This window comes from Lontra canadensis, unplaced genomic scaffold (assembly GCF_010015895.1).
Source record: "Lontra canadensis isolate GAN:19392208 unplaced genomic scaffold, GSC_riverotter_1.0 scaffold223, whole genome shotgun sequence".
Lineage (NCBI taxonomy): Eukaryota > Metazoa > Chordata > Mammalia > Carnivora > Mustelidae > Lontra > Lontra canadensis.
Genome location: NW_022631217.1, coordinates 701,122 through 725,923, shown reverse-complemented (window position 1 = coordinate 725,923; position 24,802 = coordinate 701,122). Strand labels below are relative to the sequence as shown.

At 42.5% G+C, this 24,802-nt stretch overlaps 1 protein-coding gene across 9 annotated transcripts in view; it reads right to left on the bottom strand.

Annotated features, from left to right (window-relative positions):
- Positions 1–621: 621 nt before the first annotated feature.
- Positions 622–24,802, bottom strand: part of INTS6L (integrator complex subunit 6 like) — a 53,422-nt gene continuing 29,241 nt past the window's right edge. For 2 of the 9 annotated variants that reach the window (XM_032849315.1, XM_032849313.1), the window contains 11 exons: positions 24,483–24,635; positions 21,232–21,364; positions 13,321–13,415; positions 12,205–12,315; positions 9,722–9,940; positions 8,944–9,067; positions 7,567–7,709; positions 5,925–6,159; positions 2,923–3,297; positions 2,042–2,135; positions 622–1,638 (listed from right to left, as the gene is read on the bottom strand). In XM_032849315.1, the coding sequence (XP_032705206.1) occupies positions 1,530–1,638; positions 2,042–2,135; positions 2,923–3,297; positions 5,925–6,159; positions 7,567–7,709; positions 8,944–9,067; positions 9,722–9,940; positions 12,205–12,315; positions 13,321–13,415; positions 21,232–21,364; positions 24,483–24,635 (1,791 nt within the window). In that variant the 3' untranslated portion in view covers positions 622–1,529. Of the gene's footprint in view, positions 1,639–2,041; positions 2,136–2,922; positions 3,298–5,924; positions 6,160–7,566; positions 7,710–8,943; positions 9,068–9,721; positions 9,941–11,405; positions 12,316–13,320; positions 13,416–21,231; positions 21,365–24,482; positions 24,636–24,802 lie in introns of those variants that run through there. The other 7 variants (XM_032849314.1, XM_032849317.1, XM_032849316.1 and 4 more) reach the window with 7 other exon arrangements.

Genomic DNA, 24,802 nt, shown 5'->3' with positions numbered 1-24,802 from the left:
GACTAAGGTCCAATCTCCTCCCTCCAGAACCAGGAACCCACACTTAGAATGCAAGCTGCCATCCTCAAGACCAGGGAGGGGGTTGGACAAGAATACGTTCAAATCCCCCAATATTCTCTTATCATGTCTCGATGGCTTTTTTCTTGATTCAGTATTTGCTTGGTTGCTGTAAATCTTTGACTATCTTCCAGAGTCCTTCATTCCCACAGATTTTTCAGTGTGTCTGGACAGGGGTTGACCCCCCAGAGTATACTCCTCTGGCATTTTCCCCAACATCACTGGGTTCTGTGAGTGATGTTTTGAGGCTTAAATCCTAGTGTTAACATCTTCACTTAATAATGTGCACTGTTTCTGAAAGGAATAACACATCACAGAAAAGATAAAACTAGAAATTTCTTGGGGAAACTGGGTGGCTCAGTTGGTTAAGTGCCTGCCTTCGGTGCAGGTCATGATCCCAGAGTCCTGGGATTGAGCCCTGCCTCAGACTTCCTGCTCAGGGGGGAGACTGCGTCTCCCTCCGCCCCTCCCCCAACTCGTGTGCTCTCTCTCTCTCTCTCTCTCTCTCAGATAAATAAATAAAATCTTTTTAAAAAACTAAAAAATTCTCTAGTATTACCAAACTTGTGAAAATCCATAAAATGATTTATTTTATATATGCAAACTCAAAATATCTTTGTACACTTAAATTTTTGCAAATTAATACAGACATCACAATACTGCTCCATATAAACCTTTGTATAAACATTAAAGGAACTATATACATGATTTTTTTTTTCTTTTAGTGCTTCCAAAGCACAGAATGTCCAAGTCCACCTGAAGACTTTCTGGCGTCACATGCAAGAACAAATGTCAGGGCTGGGGTAGCCTCAGGTGCACTTGGTGATGTCTCTAGACAAAATAGAAGAGAGTTGGAGGTAGATCGTTTGTGACTCTCCGTGCCCCCTCCCACAGAGAAATAAGTTACCCGAATAGCAGCTTTCTTACTCTTTGATTCAAACTGTCCTGAATATTGCATGGTTTAAAAGGCACAACTAGGAATTGTTGAGAACTTTGTTCGGCACGCACAAGATGACCAGTTGGCTTCTGAACACCTATTCTTTTCTGGAGGACGTAGTAAGGGCACTGAGCAGTGCTCCACTTATAGGGGGCCCTTAGTCACTCTGGAAACACCCAGAACAACAAAGCTCCGAGGAGGAAACCCTTATCACATCTAGTAGGGGTGACAGTGTTTACTGAAATGAACCTGCAGAATTAACAACATCACCTTCCTCAACTGGGAAAAGAAACAACAAAACAACAAACTAATACTTTCAAGGAAAACTCTTAGGGCAAGAGCCACCTTTTACTTCCAGAGACTCATAAAATTAAAAATAATAATAATAATAATAATAATAATAAAAGCTCCGTGGCTTTTTCTTAGCTTCAGGAAGGCAATTCCCATGGCCAAAACATTCTAGGAAGCTTTAACAATATCCTGTTCCATCCTACAGCACGGAGAACTTGCCCTTTTTTCCTCCTTGGTCTTTATATTAACACGATGATCGGCTGTTGATGTGATTAACATTGTTGAGGTGGTGGTGGGAGTCTATTTTTTCTAGGACCTTCTCCAGGTACTGGATTAAGACTCGTCTTTTAAACCTAAAAATAAAGAGAAATTTTATTAATCAAAAGATACTAAAAGCACTTCCGACATATGAGTGACAAAGTGGAAGGCGGGGGACAAAGTGGGGCTGGTGATCTCTATGAGGATCGAAAATGCATCCTATGTAAAGATAGGGCTTAGCAAATACGAACAGTGCCAACTGAGGGAGGGCCCAAGTCTGCCTCAGACTGTGGTGAGCCCAGAAGATTCCATAGAGTTGGATGAACGAGTTGGACTCAGATACTATCGATCTAAATGCCTCTGGAGACAGCATTAACTATGAGTGAGGGCCAGGGCTGGAGAAAAGCCAGGCAGGGCTTATTCCTCCCCCTGTCCTACACTAGGCCCTACTATTTCAAAAAAAAAATTAAAAAATGAAGGTCTCCTCTTTACACCCACCTTGCGGCTTCCTTGATGGTAAATTCAACAAATTGTTTCTTGACTGCAAGAGGCCCTTGCACTTCTTCAAGCAAAATGAAAATCCTTTCGTACTCTGAAGATATATATATTTAAAAAAAAGACACTTCAGTATTAAAAAAACATGAATGGGAAATAAAATTCAATCTTTATACATCCTCGGGATGGAAAGTTAGATATAATTTGTATTTTAAATAGTCAAATCAAAACATCCGCCCCTTAGCTCCTAAGGAAACTCGTAAACACTGCACAGATGTGGCAGGCTGAGTCATGGCCCCCAACGTTGTCTGCACCTCAATTCCCAGAACCTGCAAATACGTTATCCTATATGGCAGAAGGGACCTGACTTAACACATGGGATTAAGTTACGGATCTTGAGATGGGGAGGCTCTTTGTGTTTATACGTCAGCGTAGTCACAAACATCCAAATAAGAGGGAGGCCTTAGAGTTGGCATCAGAGAGGAAAGATGTAAGGAGGGGAGAAGAGGCTAGGCAGGAGAGAAGGTGCTAACGAGACAGGCTCAAAGACAGAGGAAGGGGCCAGGAGCTAAGGAGGGCCGGCAGCCCGTGGAAGATGGAAAGAACAAGGAGACAGATTCTCTCTAGAATCTCCAGAAGGAGCTCTGGCCAGCCAGCACCTTCCTTCCAGCTCAGCGAAAACCATTTCAGGATTCCGACTTCCATGACTCTAAGAGAAAGGTGTACTGGGTCCCTTTAGTTAAAGCAAGAGGAATCGCTTTAAATGATGTGAAAACCCAATACTCCCCAAAAAATGTACCTCAAGAGACAGCATGAATCATACCCCGAGTCACAGAATGAGGACCTTCCGTTATATTATTGACGCATGTTCTTTCACTACTTACTTCGTCCAAATTTCCGAACTTCCTTCATTAACTGATGTTTTATATCAGCATTGATTCCTTGCGCCATGGCAGGAGTTATCTGCAAAGCGTTTGCTACAGTTCCCAAAGCAGATGTTCCTGAGACTTTCCGATCCTCTAGAGAGACACTGCCGCTTTTGCTTCCCCCTAAGATTGCGTTAGTCCCAGGTTTGTGAATCAGGCCATCCTTCCTCAGACTAGCAAAGTCATCAGACAGAGAATCCAATTGGTTGTGTGGAATACCATCTCTTGCCATATTCATAAGCTCTGGCGGAGCAGGTTTTGACAGGAAGCCATCAGGTGTGAGCTGACCATTTTCCATCTTCTCCTCGTGGACCTCAGGAATGACCATAACGTCTGGAAACCAAGTGAAGAAGTTAAGCTGTGAGGTAGGTGTGTTCCAGCCACCCCACAGGTAGATCCCGGTGCTCCCCAGTTGTGAGGAAATTCTTTGTTTCAGAGAGCAAGAAGACATACAGATGGAGTCTGAGAGCCCTCCAACTGAGCTCAAGGAGATAATACCACAAAACCATTTGCTTCTCTTCCTGGCACTCCGAATACACATGGAAACCAAGTCAGACAGTACAACTAATAAACATTCTCTGATCCCTGGCAGCCACGGCCTAACAGCTGCCTGTGTTTTACAAGCTGAAAAGCAGCAAGTCTCACTTGATGTCACGATTCCTGTCACTGACATATGGGTTAAAGCCTCTTCCTTCAGCTCAGGTCATGATCTCAGGGTTCTGGGATCAAGCCCCACACTGGGCTCTCTGCTCGGCAGGGAGCCTGCTTCCTCCTCTCTCTCTGCCTGCCTCTCTGCCTACTTGTGATCTCTCTGCCAAATAAATAAATAAAATCTTTAAAAAAAAAAAAACCGTGCCTCACTGAGTTTGGCGCCACACTACGTGGGCCCCCTGCAAACTCTCTTCTCTACCTCGAAAGTTCTGAGGAAAACAGAGGTGGCCATTAGGTCTCAAGGCTCTATATGGACTCCATCACCAAAAATCTTTGTCTGTATATGATTCTCATCATTCCCTTCTGTGACAAAGAAGTGGGTTTCCTTTTCCTCCCAAGTCTGATCCCTGTACTTCATATGCTCAGCTTCCCCAGGCCAGGCACCGAGCCAAAGCCTGGGGATCAGCAGGGAATGAGACAGACGGAAACAATCCATACCCTCATGGAACTTACATCCTCATGGGGAAGGCAGACAGTAAGTGCACAATGGGCAAAGGGAATAACACAGTTTGACTTTGTGTTGGGAAGGAAGGAAGCAGGGATGTGAGTGAGAGCAGGACGGGAAACCTCCACGATCCGAGGTCAGGCAGGGCGCTCTGAGGAGGGGACCCCTGTGCAGAGCCAGAAGCGGAGACAGAGCCGGCCCATGCACACACAGAGGCGGTGGTCTGGTTGCCGTGAGGGCAGTGCAAAGCCCCTATGAGGGGACAAGCCGGGGCCATGGAGCAAAAGTCAGAGGCAGAGAGAGCAAGGAGGACATGGAAAGGACACGTGATGGCAGGAGAGGCTGGCAGGGCCAGGTCGTGCATGGCATGGAGACCAGTGTCAGGATCTCAGACTCTGTTCTGAGTGCAAGGGGAGTTGATGATGGGTTTCGCGATGGATGTGGCACGATCTGGTTTCTGTGCGGACAGGGTCACTCCGGCCACAGGGCAGGGTATGGGTTAGACAGGGCCAAGAATAGGAAGCAGGGAAATCAGATGAGAAGCTGCTGTAGTAGTTTGGGGACAGAAGGTGGCAGCATACACTAGAGGGATGGAGACAAAGGGAGCAAGACAGGGATTCCATCGGGTGTCAGGTTGCCTGGATTTGCTAAGAGATGGAAGTGAGAGAAGAACTGAGAGGAATCATGGTGACTCCAACGGTTTTCACCTGAACCCCTGGGGAAATAATAGTGCCAGGGCTGGGCAAGGGCTGGTGCCCACCTGCTCGTTGAGAGGGGATTGCACCCGGCTCTTCCTGACCTGGCTCAGTGACCTCACACCCACAGCCTGACCTCAAGAATGCTGGCATTATTTACACTGAGGAAACCTGCAGACACTGTAACCCAGGGTTTCGCTCTCCCAACCCCCACACCCTCCAACGGCCGGCTGTCACACACAACATTAGCAACACATACTGCCAAATGGTGTCACTTAAGATTAAGCGTCATGCCCTGGGGACGGCTGTGGGGAGAGCGGTTACGGAGACAACAGAGGTGAGGCTTTCCCAAGAACCAGGTGAAGCCCACTGAGTTTTGTCTGCCTATCGGACATCTCGGTGGAGATACCATGTCCATCGACAAATTCAAGTCTGGTTTTTGGAGCAAGCTGTAGTCAAGAGAGGTAAATACGTGAGTTGTTGACATGGGTATCTCTTGGAGAACCCAAGACTGTACGGGATGACTTAGGGAGGGGAGAGGGGCCAGGATGGAGCCTCGGGTCTCTACACTATTTACAGGTGGGAGAGAAGGGCAGGAACCACAAAAAGAGGATCAAGAGGGGCTGCCATAAAAGGGCAAAGAAAACCAGGGGTCATAGTGTCTGGGAACTGGAGAAAGTTTCCATGGGGGACGGAGCGAAAAACCAGGTCAAATGACACGAAGGAGCAATGGCCACGGGTGGCAGACATGGTGGACTCTGATGATGCCTGTGGCAGCGGAAAGGAAAGGCGGAGCTGGACTGCACTGGGTGAGAGCAGGATGGGGACATGAGGCCACAGAGGCAGCCCAGACCCAGCCGAGGTCTTCTTGAGCCTGTTCGCTCCTGCAGCTTCAGGAACCTGCTGCCTCTTTCTGATTCACGCAGCAGACATGCTCCCACCACCACAAGCAGGGCCTCCGCTCCCCCACGGGGCACCTTTGGTTTAATAAGAGTTTACTTAATGACCAAAAAGCACATACGAAAGACATGAGTACAAAGGAAATGGAAAGTTGCTTAGTGTCTTAGTCCTCTAGGAGCCACAAGGAAAGCACAACCACTACTCTATACCTGTATGGACAAGGGTGGGTTTTAGGAGGTTTGGATAAGATGGTAACCACGAGGCTGAGGGTGGTCCCTTGCCGCCCACGTGGTTAGTTACAGTAGGTGGTGTTTGTGGTCTCGCCAACAGCAGGGACATACTCCGCCTTCTCTTAGATGACAGAGGACTGCTGGCTTCTCCCGGACGCTTCACTTTGTTTTGTGGCCCTGCTACGAACTCATCTGCTTCATCAATCATCATTCCCTAGAAGACATCAACGAACGCGTTCCATTAAAGACCACATGTCCCACCCCAAACACAGGCCTTGCCACTCCGCTCCAGCAGAACGGGGCACCAAGGTCAGACACGGTACAGTCGCGATCACCCAGAAAGCTTGAGGAACGAGCGACTCGCATCAGCCGAAATGGGAATATAAACCCACAGTGACCTTTCTGCGGAAGGACAAACCATTCAGAACCAACCCTGGATAAAGGAAACAATTCCCTTTGTGTGCTTTTGTGCTTTAAATGCATCATTAGGAAATATTGATTATCCCTGTACAGAATGCTGCATGGAGATGGTGGGCGGCAGGCAGATGGAAAATGTCATTCCCCTGACATGCTGACATGACAGCAACCTCACAGAGATTCAAGTATGTCCACCGTGGGAGCTTTTCACTCTTGGGGGGTACAGGATGAGAGCAGAAGTATAAAAGGGTAGCTAAAAGCTGTTCTCATCCAAGGATAACCCAAGAATATGAAAGTATTTTCATAAAATCATGAATGATATTTCCAAGGCACTTTCCAAAGCAAGACTACATGCCAGGTCGTGTTTGAAAACGGTATTACATGCACTCACTCAACATTCCACAGGGCTCTGTTAGTTAAGCGTAACAAGCAGCCCCAGCGCTACAGAGGAAGAGACCAAGGCACAAAAAGATTAAGAAAAACTCCAGTTAATTGAGGATGGGGTGAAGTGGAATGCCTTCCAGTCTTGTTTTGTTACAAGAGAGATTACTGTATGGTCTGTACCTTAATACCAATTGTCTTCTCCATGTGTGCAGATATAATCCCCATGAGTCCTCATCCTGAAATGGTCAAGTCAGCATCTCTCCCTCCCTCTCCCACCCCCACCACACCCCACATTTAGATCTCTAGTAGGTCAATCCAAATAAAGCAACATCACCTAGTACTTCCTATTTCAAAAGGAACGGTTAGTTCATCACGGTGTAGATAGAGCATTAGTGATCTGAGTCATGGAAACAGGAAATAAATGGCGATCTCAATATTAAAGGAATTGGTGTGTAGAGGTGGGAATGCATATAGGCTCAAAGCTGGAAAGATGCGAGTTCAAATCCTGGCTTTTATCAGCCGTGTTAGTTGACTGCTGCGAGTCTTGATTTCTTCTTATTAAAGGGCAGATGGGAACACTCATCTACACTGTGAGCACAAGATGCGATCATTTGAAACACCAGCTCCTACTTGGTACCCAATTAAGGCCTATTATTTTCTTCAAGCAACACACCTTCCCATCCATTCACAAAGAGCCCTAGAGTCCTATTTTATTTTTTAAACAGAGGGATAAGCTCTGATTTATATTCATCTTGCCCAAAAGAAAGGAAATGTAGCAAGGATATCACGAGCTACGCAGACCCAGAAATCGGCATCTTACCTTCTTATCTTGTTTGAATGGGTTGCCAAAAGTATGCAGTCTTTTTGGTTGATCAGGATCAATCTCTCGAAGGGGGGAAGCCAGTGTCTTTAGATACTCCTGATAGTTACCCATTTGTGCCACTGGAACGCTATGAAGGGAATCTGTAACATCACAGGAAGAGACAGAGATGCTCTACAGTGCCAATGCCCCGTTTTGAGAGGACACGATCCTAGCTGGTTTTAGCAATGTGGACCTTGGCATCCAAAGCCTAAAATCTCAAATCCAAAGATCCAAAAGCATCTCTCTTCGTCCCACTCAATACTCGGGGTACCATCACTACTGCCCACAAGCTCAAATCACTAGGCTGACCACAACTCCCTTCCGCATCCAACTGGGTTTGAAAATGGGCTGACATTTAGTATGCTACCACCCAACCTGGGGTGCCATGTTTGTTCTGCATTTCAAAGAGCCTAGGCTCCATGGTTCTCTCTCATCATCCAGAGAACCTTGGATAGTAGGCCTTATGTTCTTGGGAGAATGTGATTAAATCTACAGGCTCTCGTCCTAGTGAAGCTTTCTCCTCGCCACAAAACTTGGTGTATGATTGCAAGAGATGGGCTGACTAAGATTTGCTCATTTTAATGGACAAATGACCCCTTTTAAAATAAACAAAAGGGAGTAAAGGGGAATTGTACACCATCACCAATTATCCTAGACACTCTCCAGTTCATTCTTGTCATCTAAATGAGGAATTCTGGATCGAATTCATCATGGCAGGCCAGGTTGTGCAATTTCCAAAATGTGACAGACCTAGCTCCTGCCACTTTCCAACTCACGAAACCCGGACTTAGCTATTAAAATGCTCGTGAGAGGGAGAGAGAGCAAAAGCCAAAGCAAGAAACACACTCCTAACCATAGAGAACAAACTGATGGTTACCAGAGGGGAGCGGGTTGGGGGGATGGGTGAAACAGGTAATGGGGATTAAGGAGGGCACTTGTGCTGAGCTCCCACTCTTTGGATGGAAGTGCTGAATCACTAAATTGTACACCTGAAACTAGTATTACACTGTATGTTAACTAGACTGGAATTAAAACAAAAACTTCAAAAAAAAAAAAGATGCTCACTCTCAGTTTCCATGTCCATAAAATGGGCATTAAAGCAGTATCTCTCTCATGGGACTGTTTTGACGCTTTGAGAGCTGAAGCCTGCAGGCCGATTAACGCACACCTCCCCTAAAACCTGAGGACAAGCAACTTGTGCCTGGGGAGTGTAGGGATTTAGCAAAAATGGGCATTCTAAGCCTTTAAAGATTAGCGATTATGCAGTAAGTGCCTTCATGTAAGTCAGGCTTGACGTTTTCCTAATCAACAAAAAATACTGCTTTGTTCATTTACCTTCATCTTGTCCCACAATAAACTTGTGTGTCTTCAGGAGATTGGATCTCATTCTCGTTAACTGGTCTAAAAGACCTCTACGTGGAATATCATAAGCATTTCTATATGTCTGAGGTTTCAAATCCTATTCGAAAGGGAACAAATAATTTCAGTCACTCCTGAGGCTTTTGGTGTAGAAGTGTCATTCTTAACTCTCTTAAAATCTTGGTGAAGAGAGAGATAGTCAATGTAATTAACTTATGGTAGAACTAGGCTGGTGGCCAATTAGCCTTTGATGGCCTTGTTCTGAATTCCAATACACCCACACAGTATTCAAAGCCCTGGGAATATCCTTTTCCAAGTATGTCAGCTGGCCTGGCCAGTTCTGCCCAACATGGACCTCGTCTATGGGAAATCGTGGGGCCAGGGGTCTGGGCAGGGCTGGCCCAGACTCTCACAGGTGCTCTGCTGCCTGAGTCTCTTCATACCCAATCCTCTTCCTTGTCCTCTCCTCTCACAGGGGCTAGATCAGCAGTCCAGCCTGAAGGCTCTCCCTGCCCACTTCTGTCCTCTCTTCCCTTTATCCTTGACAGACATTACCCACCCCACCCCCCTCTGGAATGCATCTTGCGCATTTCATGCCATATTGGCATCTGCTGGCAGGACAATTCCTAGACTGATCCGTATGGATAACCATGAAGTCCAAAACAGGATCGTAATCATTTCAAAATGAAAATAATACGACATAAACGTATCAGACAAGTTCAAACAAACACAAATGATTTATGTCACTGTTTACCTTGTTTAAGAGGCCTAACTGGAAGCCAGCAAATTCTTTGGTATTCAATTCTGTCAGTCTTGGTGCACTTTCCCCTATGATTTCTTTCAATAGTTTTCTAAAATTTTTACTGTGCGTCAAGGACACGCCAACTCCAGAATGGTTTTTCACTCTGATTCCAATTTCCTGGGGAGGTTTCTTCCCCACGGATGCTAGTATTCGTTCTGACTCTAGTTTGGTCTAAAATGAAAGTACATAATATGTTAAGAAAAGATCTACATTATCACAGTTGTTTTCACTACTTAAGAAAGGTAATACTTTAAGAACCCCACAGAATAACTTTTCAATCATAAATCACAGAAAAACTGATAATTAAACATTTCCCTGTGCTTCTCTGTGCTAGCACAGCAAACAGGGAGGGGGCCTAGAAAGGTAAATAACTTACTACATTTTTTTCTCTTGTCTAGTGTCAAAATTTGATTGAATCATGGAGAGAATGGAAACTGTGGCTAAGACTTCCGTTCATAGACATTTAAAATCACATTTTGTTGTTATAGAATCTAGTCTAAGTCAACATATTTATTTCAGATCCAGACATAAAGGTTTAAGACTCTGTATTTATAAATGTAAACTAGTGCTAAAATTCGGATTCCATAGATTGGCATTACATCTGGAAAAATTAAACTGTTTGTTTCTAATATCGGACTGCCCCCAAAAAAGTAACGCTTGATTTAACAAACATTACCACATAAATAATATGTAATGTATATACTCAGTAATCTTCCAGCTAACTGGCAAAAAACACCCCTCTTACTAGACACTGTTAAACCACATTGATAAATATTGCTTGACAGTGTATTATAGCAATATATTGGGCATATTTGGGGATTTACATACATCTGAGATGGTTCAAGGAACACTGGCAACATAGTTATTAAATTAGTAATTAAATTAGTAATTGGAGTGATTATAAATTATTAATAATCTTTTTCTTTTTCTCTAAAAGAAGAACTCCTGCCAATGCCCAGTAAGCCCAAAAGAATTTTGAGTTTCTTATGATTAGGTCAGAGATACCCACTAATTTTCACTATGCTTGGAATTAAGTACATGTATTATCTTTTGCAAAAAATTAAGTTATGAAATAAGGGAGAAGAGCAAATGAAGGGTCTCTTTCCAGAAATGGTCCCAAAATCCCATTCGGAAAACTACACAAGCAACATGTCCCAGAAGGTCCCAGAACTTGCATGAGTTTCAACTCTGCTCACTATTCTTCCTTGTGGCCATACCCTGCTGACACAGCCTTAAAGGCCTAAAGTAGACATCAAATAAAAAATATATATAAATCAACAGGTCAATCAATCAATAACCAAAACAAAACATTAACAACAACAACAAAAATCTATTAGCAGAGAGGAAAGGGGGTCATGGGGACACTCGGTAGACCGGAAATCTAGGTTTGCCTTTACTGTCTCTTGCATTTATGAGAACGCTGGCCGGTCAGGAGCTGGTAAGCCTCAGGCCATCCTTCTGTCTGGGCCAGGTCCTCGCCAGGAGTGTCAGTGTCCCCAACTGTGGAGTCATTTTGGTTCTTTAGTGAAATCTGACACTCTTTTGCTTACTACTGTCTGTCTCCTACAGGCCCAGCTTCCAAACATGTCTGACTTAAAGCCTGACAGCCACTACAAATGCTAGTACTGGTCCCTACCTGGGAAAACCCTCGTGCAGAAGAAGAAAGTAAAAAGGCAAAAAGGCTGCATCACCTTGTCATATAACGTAACACATTTGTATGGCAGTAAAGCTCTAACTCAGTAGTTCTCAAATATTTCCATCCTGCAAGAATGGGCTAGGTAGAGGTGAGAAGTATGATAAGTAGGGGTGAGTGGAGAATGAGGTACTAATAGAGGTGAATAATGGTAAATGAGGTTGGGGGGGATAAAGGAAGAGATGGAGGGCAAGAAGAGGGGAGGTTGAACTCCACTCTTCAGGTCCCTTTGGGGCCTGTCACCCTCCAGCACGAGGAACACTGGTCTCATCTCCCCGTCTCCAAGAAAAGGCATCTGCATATCTATTGCCTAACCGGGAATGTCAGGCAAGACGGTGAATCACACCATGCCTCCGAGGGCTGACCTAAAAAAGGGTGGGGGGGGTACTCTAGCCCAATGTGACTTGAGGAGAAACTAGGTTTAGGACAGACAAAATGTGACCCATGAGATAATTTGACTAAGCCTCTGCCCCTCTTAGGCCACAAGGTTATCAACCAGCTTGTGGGCAGCACAAACTGGCGAGCGAAAGGAGAAATGGCACAGTATCCAATGACACTGACAGACCCTTAACTGTAGTTTAATGGTGAAGCTAGAAGCCATAGAGAATCACATTATTACTAATCCATAAAGTGGAGAAATAGATACACATTTAATCTGAAAAAAGTACAATTACACTAAAGAATAAGGAAATGCACTTCTGAGGGCAAAGGATTTTTGTTTGTTTATTTTTACCAATACTACCTGTTGGCTGAGTTTTTTAAGGTAAGAGATAACACTGTAACTAAGTCCACAATCTAAATTATCTGATATCAGATTTGGAGCTCCCATCATCCTTAGTGCTTTCTTTAATGGCTATAAGGAAACAAAATACACAACAGTAAGAATAGAATAAATCTTAAAATACTCAAAGTTCAGTTATAAGGGGCAAAGGGACACGATTCATTTCTTAGAAGTCAAGGTGCTGCACATAAAACCAAACATGGAACATTAAAAAGTGGCAATGAATACAGCAGAGGAGTAAGAAGCAGAAAGTAACAAAATCAGAAGACAGTGGGATAAGAAGAGCAAGAAACAGCAAATTCAAACAGGTAAATTGCTTTCAGGCTTAAGTCCCGAGTCATAAAATCATTTCATATTGCATTTTATCGTGCACCCCGTTCCTGCCATGGTAAATACTGATGCACCCCAATTTCTCCTCCCAGTGATACCAATGGTACCCTTTAAGACTCTGCCTTTTCACCTCTAGAAACTTGGCTGAAAGTTTGCCATATCCGCCTCTGAAATGATTTTGATCGTCTTGATTTCGATTATACAACCAGTTCAAAATCATCATGACTGTTTTTTCCCAAATTGTAGAAACCCAAATGAGGCCAAGTAGCTTTTTGTTCTTTTTGGGTTCCCCTCCCCCAACCAGCACCCCTGCCTCATGCTGTGTCTAGGACACATTTAACAGGCAGAATGTCCATATCCAGTCTTCCGAGCTGTTTTTCAGAGGGAAACCCCATATTGAAAATTTCTAGAGTTAAAAAGGGAAGTTGATATCATACATGAATCCAGACCTATTTTTCTTAAATCCCCAAATTCCACTTTCATAAGGTTACTTTTCATAAGAGAAACACAGATAGACGTGTTGTTATAAAAAAAAAAAACAAAAAAACAAAACCATGGCAGTTAAAGGCAATAAAATAAAGAAACAATTCTCTTACACATAACTTGAGAAGACAGTGGCGATACAAATATTTAGCAATAAAAATATTGAGCTTATTTCAAGGGTCCAGTGTTTGGTTCACTGACATTTCTGGTGACAAGAATCATCACTGATACAGCTAATGCACATATATACACATAAATACATACTAATAAGTAGTACGGAGGCAGAGTTTTTAAGTAGCTGTCAAAAGCCTGTCGCCACTTCAGATTTGCCTTAAGCTTGTGAACTTTAAACAAGTCATCTGTAAGAGAAAAACCAAAGTATTACGTGATTCCAGTCCTAAATTCCAAGAATGAAACCAAGCAACCCGCATCCGTTATATCGTTTTCTAGACATCTCAAGTTTTAATTACATTAGCTGAACATTCATTGATCTGATTATCTTTTTTGGTACTATTTACCAAAATTATATAGAGTATTTTTCTAGAAAAAAAATTCTCAGGTTAGATATTCCTCTGCCATCTGTAAAGCTACGTAAAATATCGTATTAAAGCCGACTCCGATCCACGTGAACTTTCTGACCTGATACATATTGGTAACACGGCTGTACTAATTTCCCGTGAGGGGGACTCCATGGTCACTGGCTGATGGAATATTTCTTTTATTCGAATGGAGGGTGGAAAGGCAACAACAACAAAACCCCAAACTCAGAGAGACAGAGAACAGCTCACTGGTGGCCAGAGGCCAGGCAGGGGCAGGGGAGGCAAAACGGCCAAAAGTTGTCGAATGGTACAAACTTCCTGTTACAAAATAAGTGAGTCCTGGGGGTGTACTACACAGCATGGTGACTCTAGCTAATGATTCTGTAGTGCCTATTTGTAAAGCTGCTAAGATAGTAGATCTTCAAAGTTCTCATCACAAGAAATTTGTGGTCGTGTGTAGTGATGGATATTAACTAGTGTTTGCAGTGTTCTTTTCACAGTATGTACAAATTTTGACTCATTACGTCATGCATGGGAAACTAATGTTATGTGTCAATTATATGTCAATAATTAATACATAAATAAATGGAGGGTGTTGTAAAGAAACTTTACAAAGTATATGAGAACAAAAGCGAAGCCTCTAACTTCCAGGCAAGGACAGCGAGCTCTTAAATTATGCTTTGGATTCGCTTTTATCAGCCTGTCCAATTCCACACCCAAGCCCCACCCTTCGTTTCTTCCATCTCAAGCCAAACATTGGATCTGTCAAATGTTAGTTAACAATTAGGTCATGGCACTAGTACAAGCTAGTGGAGACGTTAGGTTGAAGTTCGAAACTCTGTACAACTAAGTATCTTTCTTTTTTTTTTTAAGATTTTATTTATTTATTTGACAGAGAGATATCACAGTAGACAGAGGCAGGCAGAGAGAGAGAGAGAGGGAAGCAGGCTCCCTGCTGCGCAGAGAGCCCCATGCGGGACTCGATCCCAGAACCCTGAGATCATGACCTGAGCCGAAGGCAGCGGCTTAACCCACTGAGCCACCCAGGCGCCCCCTAAGTATGTTTCTTGAATACCATGTGCATTAATACCCCTAAAGATACTGTCCTTAAATAAGCAGACATCCCTTACCTTTCTCAAACTTAAATTTAATTGTTTTAAGAATCTAAATGCATAAACTACAGAAAAATTTCCAAACCATGTCATTATCTCCTTCCAAGGGTACGAAAAATGTATTTTTATATATTAATTCAAAATTGATATCGTCAGACATCAACAGAAACCTGCCACACTTAATACAAATGCCAAAGATATTCTGAATTCATCTTCTATTTTGTTTCTTCAGGTTTCATTGGCTCTTATCCAAAAAAATCCAAATGCTTTACTTCCAAGGACAAAAGCATCCCTATGCCATATGCATAATTTCTCTACAAATAGGCCTATTCTTTGAAATGCTGAATTACTTTAGTTAAGAAAAGCAACTACACATTTTCTTCCTTTTACTGCTATAATAAATTATTCACCCCTGCCGAAACTAATTTAAATGAATTTACAAAGTCATAAAATGTGGGTCTTTTGTTCTTTTGGCGCAGGGTAGAAAGAACAAAGAAAAACAGATCTGAAGAGATTTCTGGCCCATTGTAACATGCAGGTCCTTTAAAGACCATTCATATCTTGATAGAAAGGAACGCGAGACGGTGGAAATACGCTGTTATACTTGGGTCTTTATGTGGAGTCTGTTGGGAATTAAGCAGATTTTTAGAAACTGACAAATTGAAATACAAGACTGGGGAGACATTTAGATATAAATAGATTAGATAATGAGAGTCAAGAATAGTCTTAGAATTTCAAACAATGCCAATTGCAATGATTCCACCAATTAGTCTAACTGAGTCTAATTATTTCTTGTTGAAGTTTTTGAAACGGGGGAGGAAGAAAGAAAATGTTCCACAGCCTAGATTAAGGGTAGAGAGCTACTGGGGTAAGGGCCACTTGAGTCACATTCTCCATGGGGCAGGAAATGATGTTCATGGCGTTGTATGAGGATGGGACAATGAAGACGTCATAAACCCTCAGCTAGTCAACATTTGAAAGACAAAGAGATCAGAGTGTAAGAGAGTGAAGTGATACTGCCCACACCTCAAAAACTAGTAACATTTTCCCTTCCATTCGTTTCTCCCCGTTTCCTGCTGAAAAAAAAAAAAAAAAGAGGGGGTGGAGGAGGTGGGTTTGAGTTCCAGGCTCAGCCACACACTTAGCAGAGTGAGCTTAGAGAAACCACTAGCCTTGTTGAGCCTCCATTTCTTTTTGTTCTCCTGATAATAGTACTGGTCTTAATATGGAGCTGAATTTTATTTTTTTTACACAAATCCCAGTTCTCAATTAAAAAAAAAATAGGGGCACCTGAGTGGCACGGTCAGTTGAGCATCCGACTTTTGGTTTTGGCTCAAGTGGTGATCTCAGGGTCAGGAGACCGAGCCCCACGTAGGGCTCTGTGCTCAGTGCTCAGTGGGAAGTCTGCTGGGATTTCTCTCTCCTTCTCCCTCTGCCCCCCCTCCATACTCTCTCTGTCTCTCTAAAATAAAAAATCAAATAAATAATCTTTTTTTAAAAAAACAGGTGAACTGACTGTGGTAGAGTTAAGAAAAAAAGTTGTTACAAATGTCTTAATTTCTGTAGTTACTGGCCCTCGATAGAAAAAAAAATTCCTTATTGAGAGATAATCTTCTTGCTAACTATGATACTGACATGATTCTCATGATGGCTCATTGATCCAATTAAGCCTCACTTATCCATTCCAGGTAAGTTTTAGTGCTTAAATAATTAAACCTCTGTTAACTACTTCTGATGGAAATCCTGAATCGATAAAGAAAAAAAAATAAGGGTGACCTTTATGGACAGTTATCATACTATGCAGTAATACAGTGATGTTTCTGGGCATTAGGAAGTGTACATGCCTTCACTTGCCTTTTTACTAAATATCCTGCCCACCAAACTGCAAAACTGTCCTACATCTTTATATAATGTCCTTCATATGGAATAGCAGTGCCTTTAAGAGCTATTAAAATAACACAGGTATCAATAATGACAACAGTAATGATAATGCTAATAGCATAAATGAACAGTTACTATTGGCAATTTAACCGCATTAATTCATTTAATCCCAACTAAATGCTTTTGGGATATGTACTATCATTATGACCATTTTACAGATGAAATAAATAAGGCACAGAGAAGCTATGTATCTTATCCAAGCTCACAAAGCCAGCAAATGGCAAAGCCAGGATCCACATGAGGGCAGCTATGCTCTACAGTCCATAGTCTTTTCTTTTTTAAGATTTATTTGTTTGTTTACTTGAGAGGGGGGAAGGGGCAGAGGGAGAGTGGGAGAGAGAGAATCACAAGCAGACTCCCCGCTGAGTGGGGCACCTGACACGGGGCACAATCCCATGACCCTGAGACCATGACCTGAGCTGAAATCATGAGTTGGACACTCAACTGACTGAGTCACCCAGGCGTCCCTCACAGTCCATACTCTTAACAATATGGGGCTACACGACCCAGAAAGCGAAGTAATGGTGGAAATGTCGACAGCATCTAGTTCAGAACTCAACACAAAACCCAAGTTTGGGATTCGGGGGCACAAGGACCTCCAGCCTCTAACGGTATGAAAAACCCCATGCTCCCTGGGAAGACAAAGGTTACAGAAAAGCCTGGAAATGGGTATTTAAGGCCAAAGGACAGAATAGGAACTGAGTCGAGGACAGACTGACCCTCAAATGGATGTGTGGCATTGGGGAAGGGGAAGGATTCAAAGATGCATCTGGGGTTCCTGGTTTGAGATGTTTGCAGAGGGACAGTGATGCTCTAGGCAGGGCTGGATCCTTGGTGTCAGAGGTTAAGGAGGACCAGGGACAGATGTGGCACATGTACCTCTTGTGATGGAAGACACTGCAGGGAGAAGGGGAACTTGGCATTTGGGGAAGAGGCAGACTAATGGGTGACAAGCAGCCGGTGCCGGGAGTTGACCTTACCTAGTACTGGGGAGTGCAAGAGTGGGCAACATGTGGCTACTTAGGCACAGCAGATTTAGACAAAGGAAGGACTGGATGCCTCCTCTTCACCTCTATTACCCACAAGACCAGCAAAGCCCATGCTTAGAGAGCAGTTTCTCACTATTGTGAAGAGCTGCACATCTCAATCTCTACTGGGAGACAAGCTACCATGGTTAGGGGCACTTTCACATAATAATTTGGAAGGCAGGCTGAGTTGAGACCAAAGATGAGATCCCGGAATTCAGCCCCTAATAGTTCTAGAGAACTTTTCCACTGCCCTGTGGTAATAAGGCCAACCCCGCCCCCGCGGTGTCATTGAAGACCACGTCGGGAGAAGTATCAAGGAACTCCTACTTCTCCCAGCCAGGGAGGTTATCATTCTAGTGAGGATTCAGAACCCCCGCCCATCCCCCAACAGCAGTAACGAGGAGCCCCCCTCCCTAAGAGTGTCAACAGAGGCCAAGTGGGGAATCTGGACTTCTACCCGCTCCTGGCACTAACAAGGCAGTACCTTGTAAGCTCTGCCAGGAGGGTGAGAGGAAGCTGAACCAGAAGGCTTAAATAAGATCGAGACTCAGAACCCAATACTGAAAAGACACAGGATTCAATGGAAAATCACTCATCTCACCAAGAACCAGAAAGATCTCAAAACACATTCAAAAGACCATCAAGAGATGCCAACACCGAAATGACAGAGACATTAAAAATATCCAGTAAAGATGTAAAAGGAGCCAGCACAAAAAAAAAAAATGTTTCAACAAGCAATTTTAAACAGGCATGACACAAATGATAAAACAGAAAGCCTCATCAAAGAAAGAGAAAGGAAAAAGCTGAAGATGTAAAGAAGAACCCAGTGGAAATCTTAGAACTAAAACACAAAAACCAAAATAACGAACTCAATGGAGGGGCTCAAAAGCACAATGGAGGGGACAGAGTAAATAATCAGTAATCTGGAAAAGATAACAGGAGAAATCACCCAATCTGAATAACAGAAAACACACACACACACACACACACACACACACATACACACACCATCAAAATGACCAGATCCATAATTTGAAAATTTTTCCCTGTTCTGTAGCTTGCCTTTTCACTCTGCTGATTACAGCCTTTGCTGCACGAAAGTTTCTAAGTTTGATGGATCCCCATGTGTTTATTTTTGCTTCTGTTGCCTGTGCTTTTGGTGTCATGTCTCTATTATTTCTTTTTTTTTAATTTCAAGTTTTTATTTTAATTCCAGTTAATGAACATACAGTGTTATTATATTCATTCCAGGTATAAAATTTAGTGATTTGGCACCTGCATACAACACCCAGTGCTCATCACAACAAGTGCCCTCCTTAATGCCCATCCCCAGTTTCCCCCCACTCTTCCCCTCTGGTAACCAGCAGTGTGTTTTCTATGGTTAAGAGTCTGTTTCTTGGCTTGCCTCTCCATCTTTTTCTCCCTTTGCTCATTTGTTTTGCTCTTTAAATTCCACATAGGTGTGAAATCATATGGTATTTGCCTTTCTCTGACTTATTTCACTTAGTATTATACTCTCCAGGTCCAACCACATAGTTGCAAATGGCAAGATTTCATTTTTCATGGCTGAGTAATGTTCCATTATGTATACATACCACCTCTTCTTTATTCATTCACCTATCAATGGACACCCGGGCTGCTTCCATCATTTGGCTATTATAAATAATGCTGCTATAAATATGAGGTGCATGTATCCCTTTGAATTAGCATTTCAGTAATCTTTAGGTAAATACCTAATAGTGCAATTACTAGATCACAGAGTAGTTCTATTTTAACTCTTTTTTTCTTTTTTTAAATTTTTTTAGGAATCTCCATACTGTCTTTCCCAGTGTTATTATTTCTTACAATTGCATGTGACTCTACAATTATCTGAAAATAAAAAGCAGTCTTAAAAACAGAAAAATAACACCATTAACAACCTAAGTGGAGGTTATCTAGTCTAATCCTACACTTTACAGTCAGCAAAACTGAAAGTCATAAAGGATGAAACTGTGCCATTTGTGTACAGCTAAGTGCAAAAAGTTGGACAGAGAAGGGACAAACGTATGACTTCACTCATATGTGGAATCTAAAAACACAAAAGAAATGAATAAACAAACAAAAAGCAGAATCAGACCTGTAAATCCAGGGACTGAACTGATGGAGGGACAGGGGTGGGGGAATGGGTGAAACGGGTAAAGGGGAGTGGGAGGTACAGGCTTCCAATTACGGAATGACTATGTCACGGGAATGAAAGGCACAGTATAAGGAATGTAGTCAGTGGTATTGTAACAGTGCTGTGTGGGGACAGATGGCAACCACACTTGTGGGGAACACAGCAGAACGTACAGACTTGTCCAATCACTATGTCATACACCTGAAACTGTGTGACATTGTGTGTCAACCACACTCATGTAAAAATATTTTTTATGAAATCATTAATAACTAATAAATGTATTTGAATTTATAAATAATTTAAACAAATCCACAAAATATAGGTACCTTCTATTGGTACCCTTATGAAGCTCAAAGACATAACCTACATTTTATATCAGTAACAATCACCTGCAAGAGGACATTTCTAGACTGGACTAAGAAATAAAGTAGGTAGACTATATACAAAACAATCATGCTAATCCATTTAGGATGACCCATTCTTAACCCGCTTAACTTGCAACATATTTTTTATATTTTATGTTTTATTTTTATGTTTTTATATTTTTCAGTATACTTAGTATAAACACTATTTATAGCACTAAAAATCTTAATGCTTTTAATGACTCGATTAAAACACAAAGGTTGAAACTTTTTGCAAAAATTAAGAAGCCCCAACAAATAAAAATGATCCCAATTTTACAACTAGAAGGATACCACGTGGTACGACTATATTGCTCCAAACAGATGTGGCTCTTTCAATGAGAAAAAAAAAATCTCTACACACATTTTCAGTGATATCTCGGTAGCACCTCCTGGAGTTGCTCTTTGTAGAATTTTACCATGGAAACGACAGCTTCTATGACTACAGTGATCGCAGAATTGACTCTGTACCTTGTTTCTTAACTTGCCTAACACCAATGCCTTCAGAGCACTTAAGATTCTTTTATGGGGGAATGAGTGGGAGCCAGTAATCCCCACAGAAGCCCTATTTTCTGGAGAAAACCGTCAGATTCTTGGAGCATTAACCCCAATCACGGAATTTTTGGTCCCAAATTAGTCTACAGAAAAGCCAAGTCTCTTGAAATGAGGCTCGGGGGATGGAATGGCAGCTCTGGTTCTCACAGCCTGAGGAGCAGCAGGAGCTCTCTTTAGGAGAGAGGCTGTGTCTCTTTGGTCTGATTAAAAAAAAAACAAAAAAACAAACAAAACAAAACAGAAAACACAAAAAACAACAGCAACAAAGCAAACAGAACAGAAAACAATGTGCAAATTCTATCCTTCCAAACCAGTGTTTAGCCTTTTCTCTATATCCCGATTATCAATTACTCTTCAACTACATTTAAAATGCTTAGCCCATTCTCCTCTTTTTCATTTCTGTTGCGTTTTAAAGACGAGGAAGTGGCACATAACTTTACTTACCTAAAAGAGGGAGTAAAACCGGGTAGTTGTACGGCATCACAAAGAGGTTTACACAAGTTAAAGTTGTACTGGCTTTTAAATAACCAAATGGATAGCCAAGTTCATTGTATTTTCCACTGCTAGTAACAAATACCTAGGAACATGAAGTCAGACACAGTCATGACAATGAGGATTTTATGTGAAACCAAACTCCCAGCAACATTCCAGAATGACATCTAACGCATAGCTTAACTATAATGTAAAAATGGCTATAGTGTTTTTAACCTGGGGTTATACCCACATAGACCATACTCAATAAGAATGTTCACACTGTAATTCTTTTTACATTATATTAAAAACTGAACTCAGGGTGCCTGGGTGGCTCAGTGGGTTAAGCTGCTGCCTTTGGCTCAGGTCATAATCTCAGGGTCCTGGGATCGAGTCCCGCACCGGGCTCTCTGCTCAGCAGGGAGCCTGTTCCCCCCCACCCCGCCTGCTTCTCTGCCTACTTGTGATCTCTGTTAAAAAATAAATAAAATCTTAAAAAAAAAACTGAACCCAGACTCTGCAGTCATTATTCGGAGACCACGGGCTCCATCAACAATTTCCAAATATTTACTTGGTTAGCACAATGGCAAACGAGGCCGAAACACCACTAAGTGATACCAGCCATGAAAACAAACAATGGACTTTAAATGGGCTTTGCTTCCTTTGGTGCCCCCATTCCCCTACCCGTTCACTCATTTTTCACCCAGTAAATACTTATCAAGTAGCCTATTATGAGCCAGACACCGGTGCTAATTATTAAGAGGCAGCAAAGAGATGCTTTGGTTCAATCTGGAAGGCATTTTCTCTTCTAAAGGATGCTGGCAGAGCAAACATTCAGTAAAGATTAAAACATTAATCTTGGGGCGCCTGGGTGGCTCAGTCAGTTAAGCATCTGCCTTCAGCTCAGGTCACCAGTCCTTCATCAGACTCCCTTGCTCCGCGGAGAGCCTGCTTCTCCCTCTCCCTCTGCCTACTTGTGCTTTCTATCTCTCTGTCAAATAAATAATTAAATCTTTTAAAAAGACTATTAAAAAACATTAATCTTTATTCCATGTGACTACTCCCTTATTCCTCGCTGATGATTCCTGGTTCAATATATATTACACAGTCAGGTCCCGTACACTTGATAGGCTGGGCTGAAGTCCTCTGGCTACCATGCTTTCTCTCTATTCCTTGTTTCCTCTTTGGCCCAAGTTAGGGCACCGGTATAGACTTCTAGGGACCTACACCGCTGCCTTTTCCCAACTCCTTCAGCAGTATCACTGAAGACAAAAGTCAAACCCTGATGGCGAACAGAATCCATTCACCTTGTTAATTCCTGGTACCACCCATATCTCCTACCAGTTGACTAAACTCTTGCTATATTTAGTCATAGCTAAGAATAAATCTTTTTTGTGTCATTTTGACCCCACAAAACAGTAAGTCGTGTTGGTGCTATAAAACAGGACTTATCTACTAGATTTCATGTCATTATCTGAACCATAACAGAAACAAAGAAGTGTAGTAACACAGGATGGATTTCCCCCCTTTTCCTAAGTATGTATAACAGATAAGAGGGGAAATCATCATAAACAATTAAAAATATTACACACAGCCATCAGGGGTCAGACCTAGGAGCCCCATGAGAGGAGAAACACTGTTTTTTGTTCCTCTCTCTGCCTTTCTTTCTTCCCTCCTCCCTTACTTCCCCCCTTCCTTCCTTCTCATAAGCCCCCTGAGTTTTTCCAAATTCCTTATCACCTGAAGATTCACAGAATTGGGGGGGGGCAGGTTTCAAAGGGATCATTAGAGACCATCTCATCTAGAGAAAGTGTCTGGCCCAGGACCACATAACTGGTGGCAGACCTAGGGACCTAGGGTTGGAATCCAGGTGCCACTATGATTTAGCCAAATTTTCTGGCTCCTGGTTCATCTTATTCCTTTTCACTCCCACTAATTCCTTGCCTTCATACTAAACCAAAGTCACATAAGTTACAGGACCATAGGCATATGGCATATTTGAGGGGTGGTGCAGGGAACAAGGGCAGGATGTCTTATGTGTCTTGGGAGAAGCTTTACAAGAAATGTGCTATACAGAAAAGAGGGCTTATTTTTTAGGGAAAAGGTATGATTTGTAACTGTATTTGCTTATACGGCAAAATTGGTGTCAATCCATGAAGTCAACCTCCTACCGTGGTTTTGAGTCAACATTCTATCTCTACATTGTATTTCTACATTCCTAGCGCATTTCTGGGGTATCGTACTGTAATATAAACATACATTCAGAAAAGTGTGTGAGTGAAAGCTCATGTGTCATCAGCACCCAAATTAAGAAATAGAACACGACCAGAAACCCCCTGCCAGGTGTCCCTTGCAGGCCACTGTTCTGCACCCCCAAGAGAAACCACCAACCCAACTTCTGACAGAGTCAGCCCACTTTGCCTCTCTTCGAACGTAGATAAAATAGAATCATAGGATGTGGGATCCTTGATGTCTGGCTTCTTCTGCTCAATATTATATTTATGAGATTGGTCTATTTCTTACACTTCTATATTCCTGCTTCAAGTGTGTTCCTTTTCTCCTACCCAGTTTTAGCATCTTTGGAGAATTTAAGTAGCTTAAAGACAACTAGTAGCAATAATCTCACATTTTAGGATGAAACAGATGGCAGTCTAAAAGTGTTTCTTGCGTAAATAGAACCTAACAATTACTGATTGCTCTATGGTGCTGGCGTCTAGGGATAGAACAAACATACTTCCAGCGTAGGACTTCCTTATCATATCCAAATCAAAGGGCTGTGTGACTGCCATGTCTGGATTTTTACAAACTAATATCTGAAGGTGAGTCTATTAATAAATCAGCAAGCCCTTCCAGCTGAAGTGTAACACTTGGAAGAGCCGGTTAACACGTGTATTTGCCGTATCCAAGTGAAATCCGCGTTATGCACACCGATGTGCTTTGTACAAGAAGAGAAGTTTGGTTACATGACGCTAACACAAAAACTAGTTTCAGGGATTATGGGGTTTTTGTGTCAAAAGTATCTTGTACACCTGAAACTAGTATTACACTGTGCTGTTAACCATCTGGAATTTAAAGAAAAACGTTTTTAAAAATTGTTCTTGTACTTCTAATCTGTCAAGGTCACATGAAGCTTCAGCTGAAGAAGCCACCGCTGAAACTTCTTGAAACAAATCCCAGATCCCAGAACGGTTACAGACATTTGGCCGACAGGTAAGGGTCAGTACCTGCCAGCAGGTATGGGGAGACTTTCGTTCCAGGATGTACTGAGTTAAGGGTGAAGGTTCAAGTTCATATTTGTCAAAAGGAAGTTTGTCTATTACCATTGGCTCACAATCTACACAGGAGAACCTCACAACAGGATGAGATGTTCGTGGAGGCTAAAAGACAAGAGGGGAAAATAGGGTGCGTTATCAAGTTGAGCTTACATTTCTGACAAACCCACAACCCCTTTTGTGTTTTGTGAAACCATTGTTGAGATCTACACCAGTGCTTTGAAAAAGAGGGCATTGCCAACAGCATCCATCCAGGCAGAGCACACGGATTC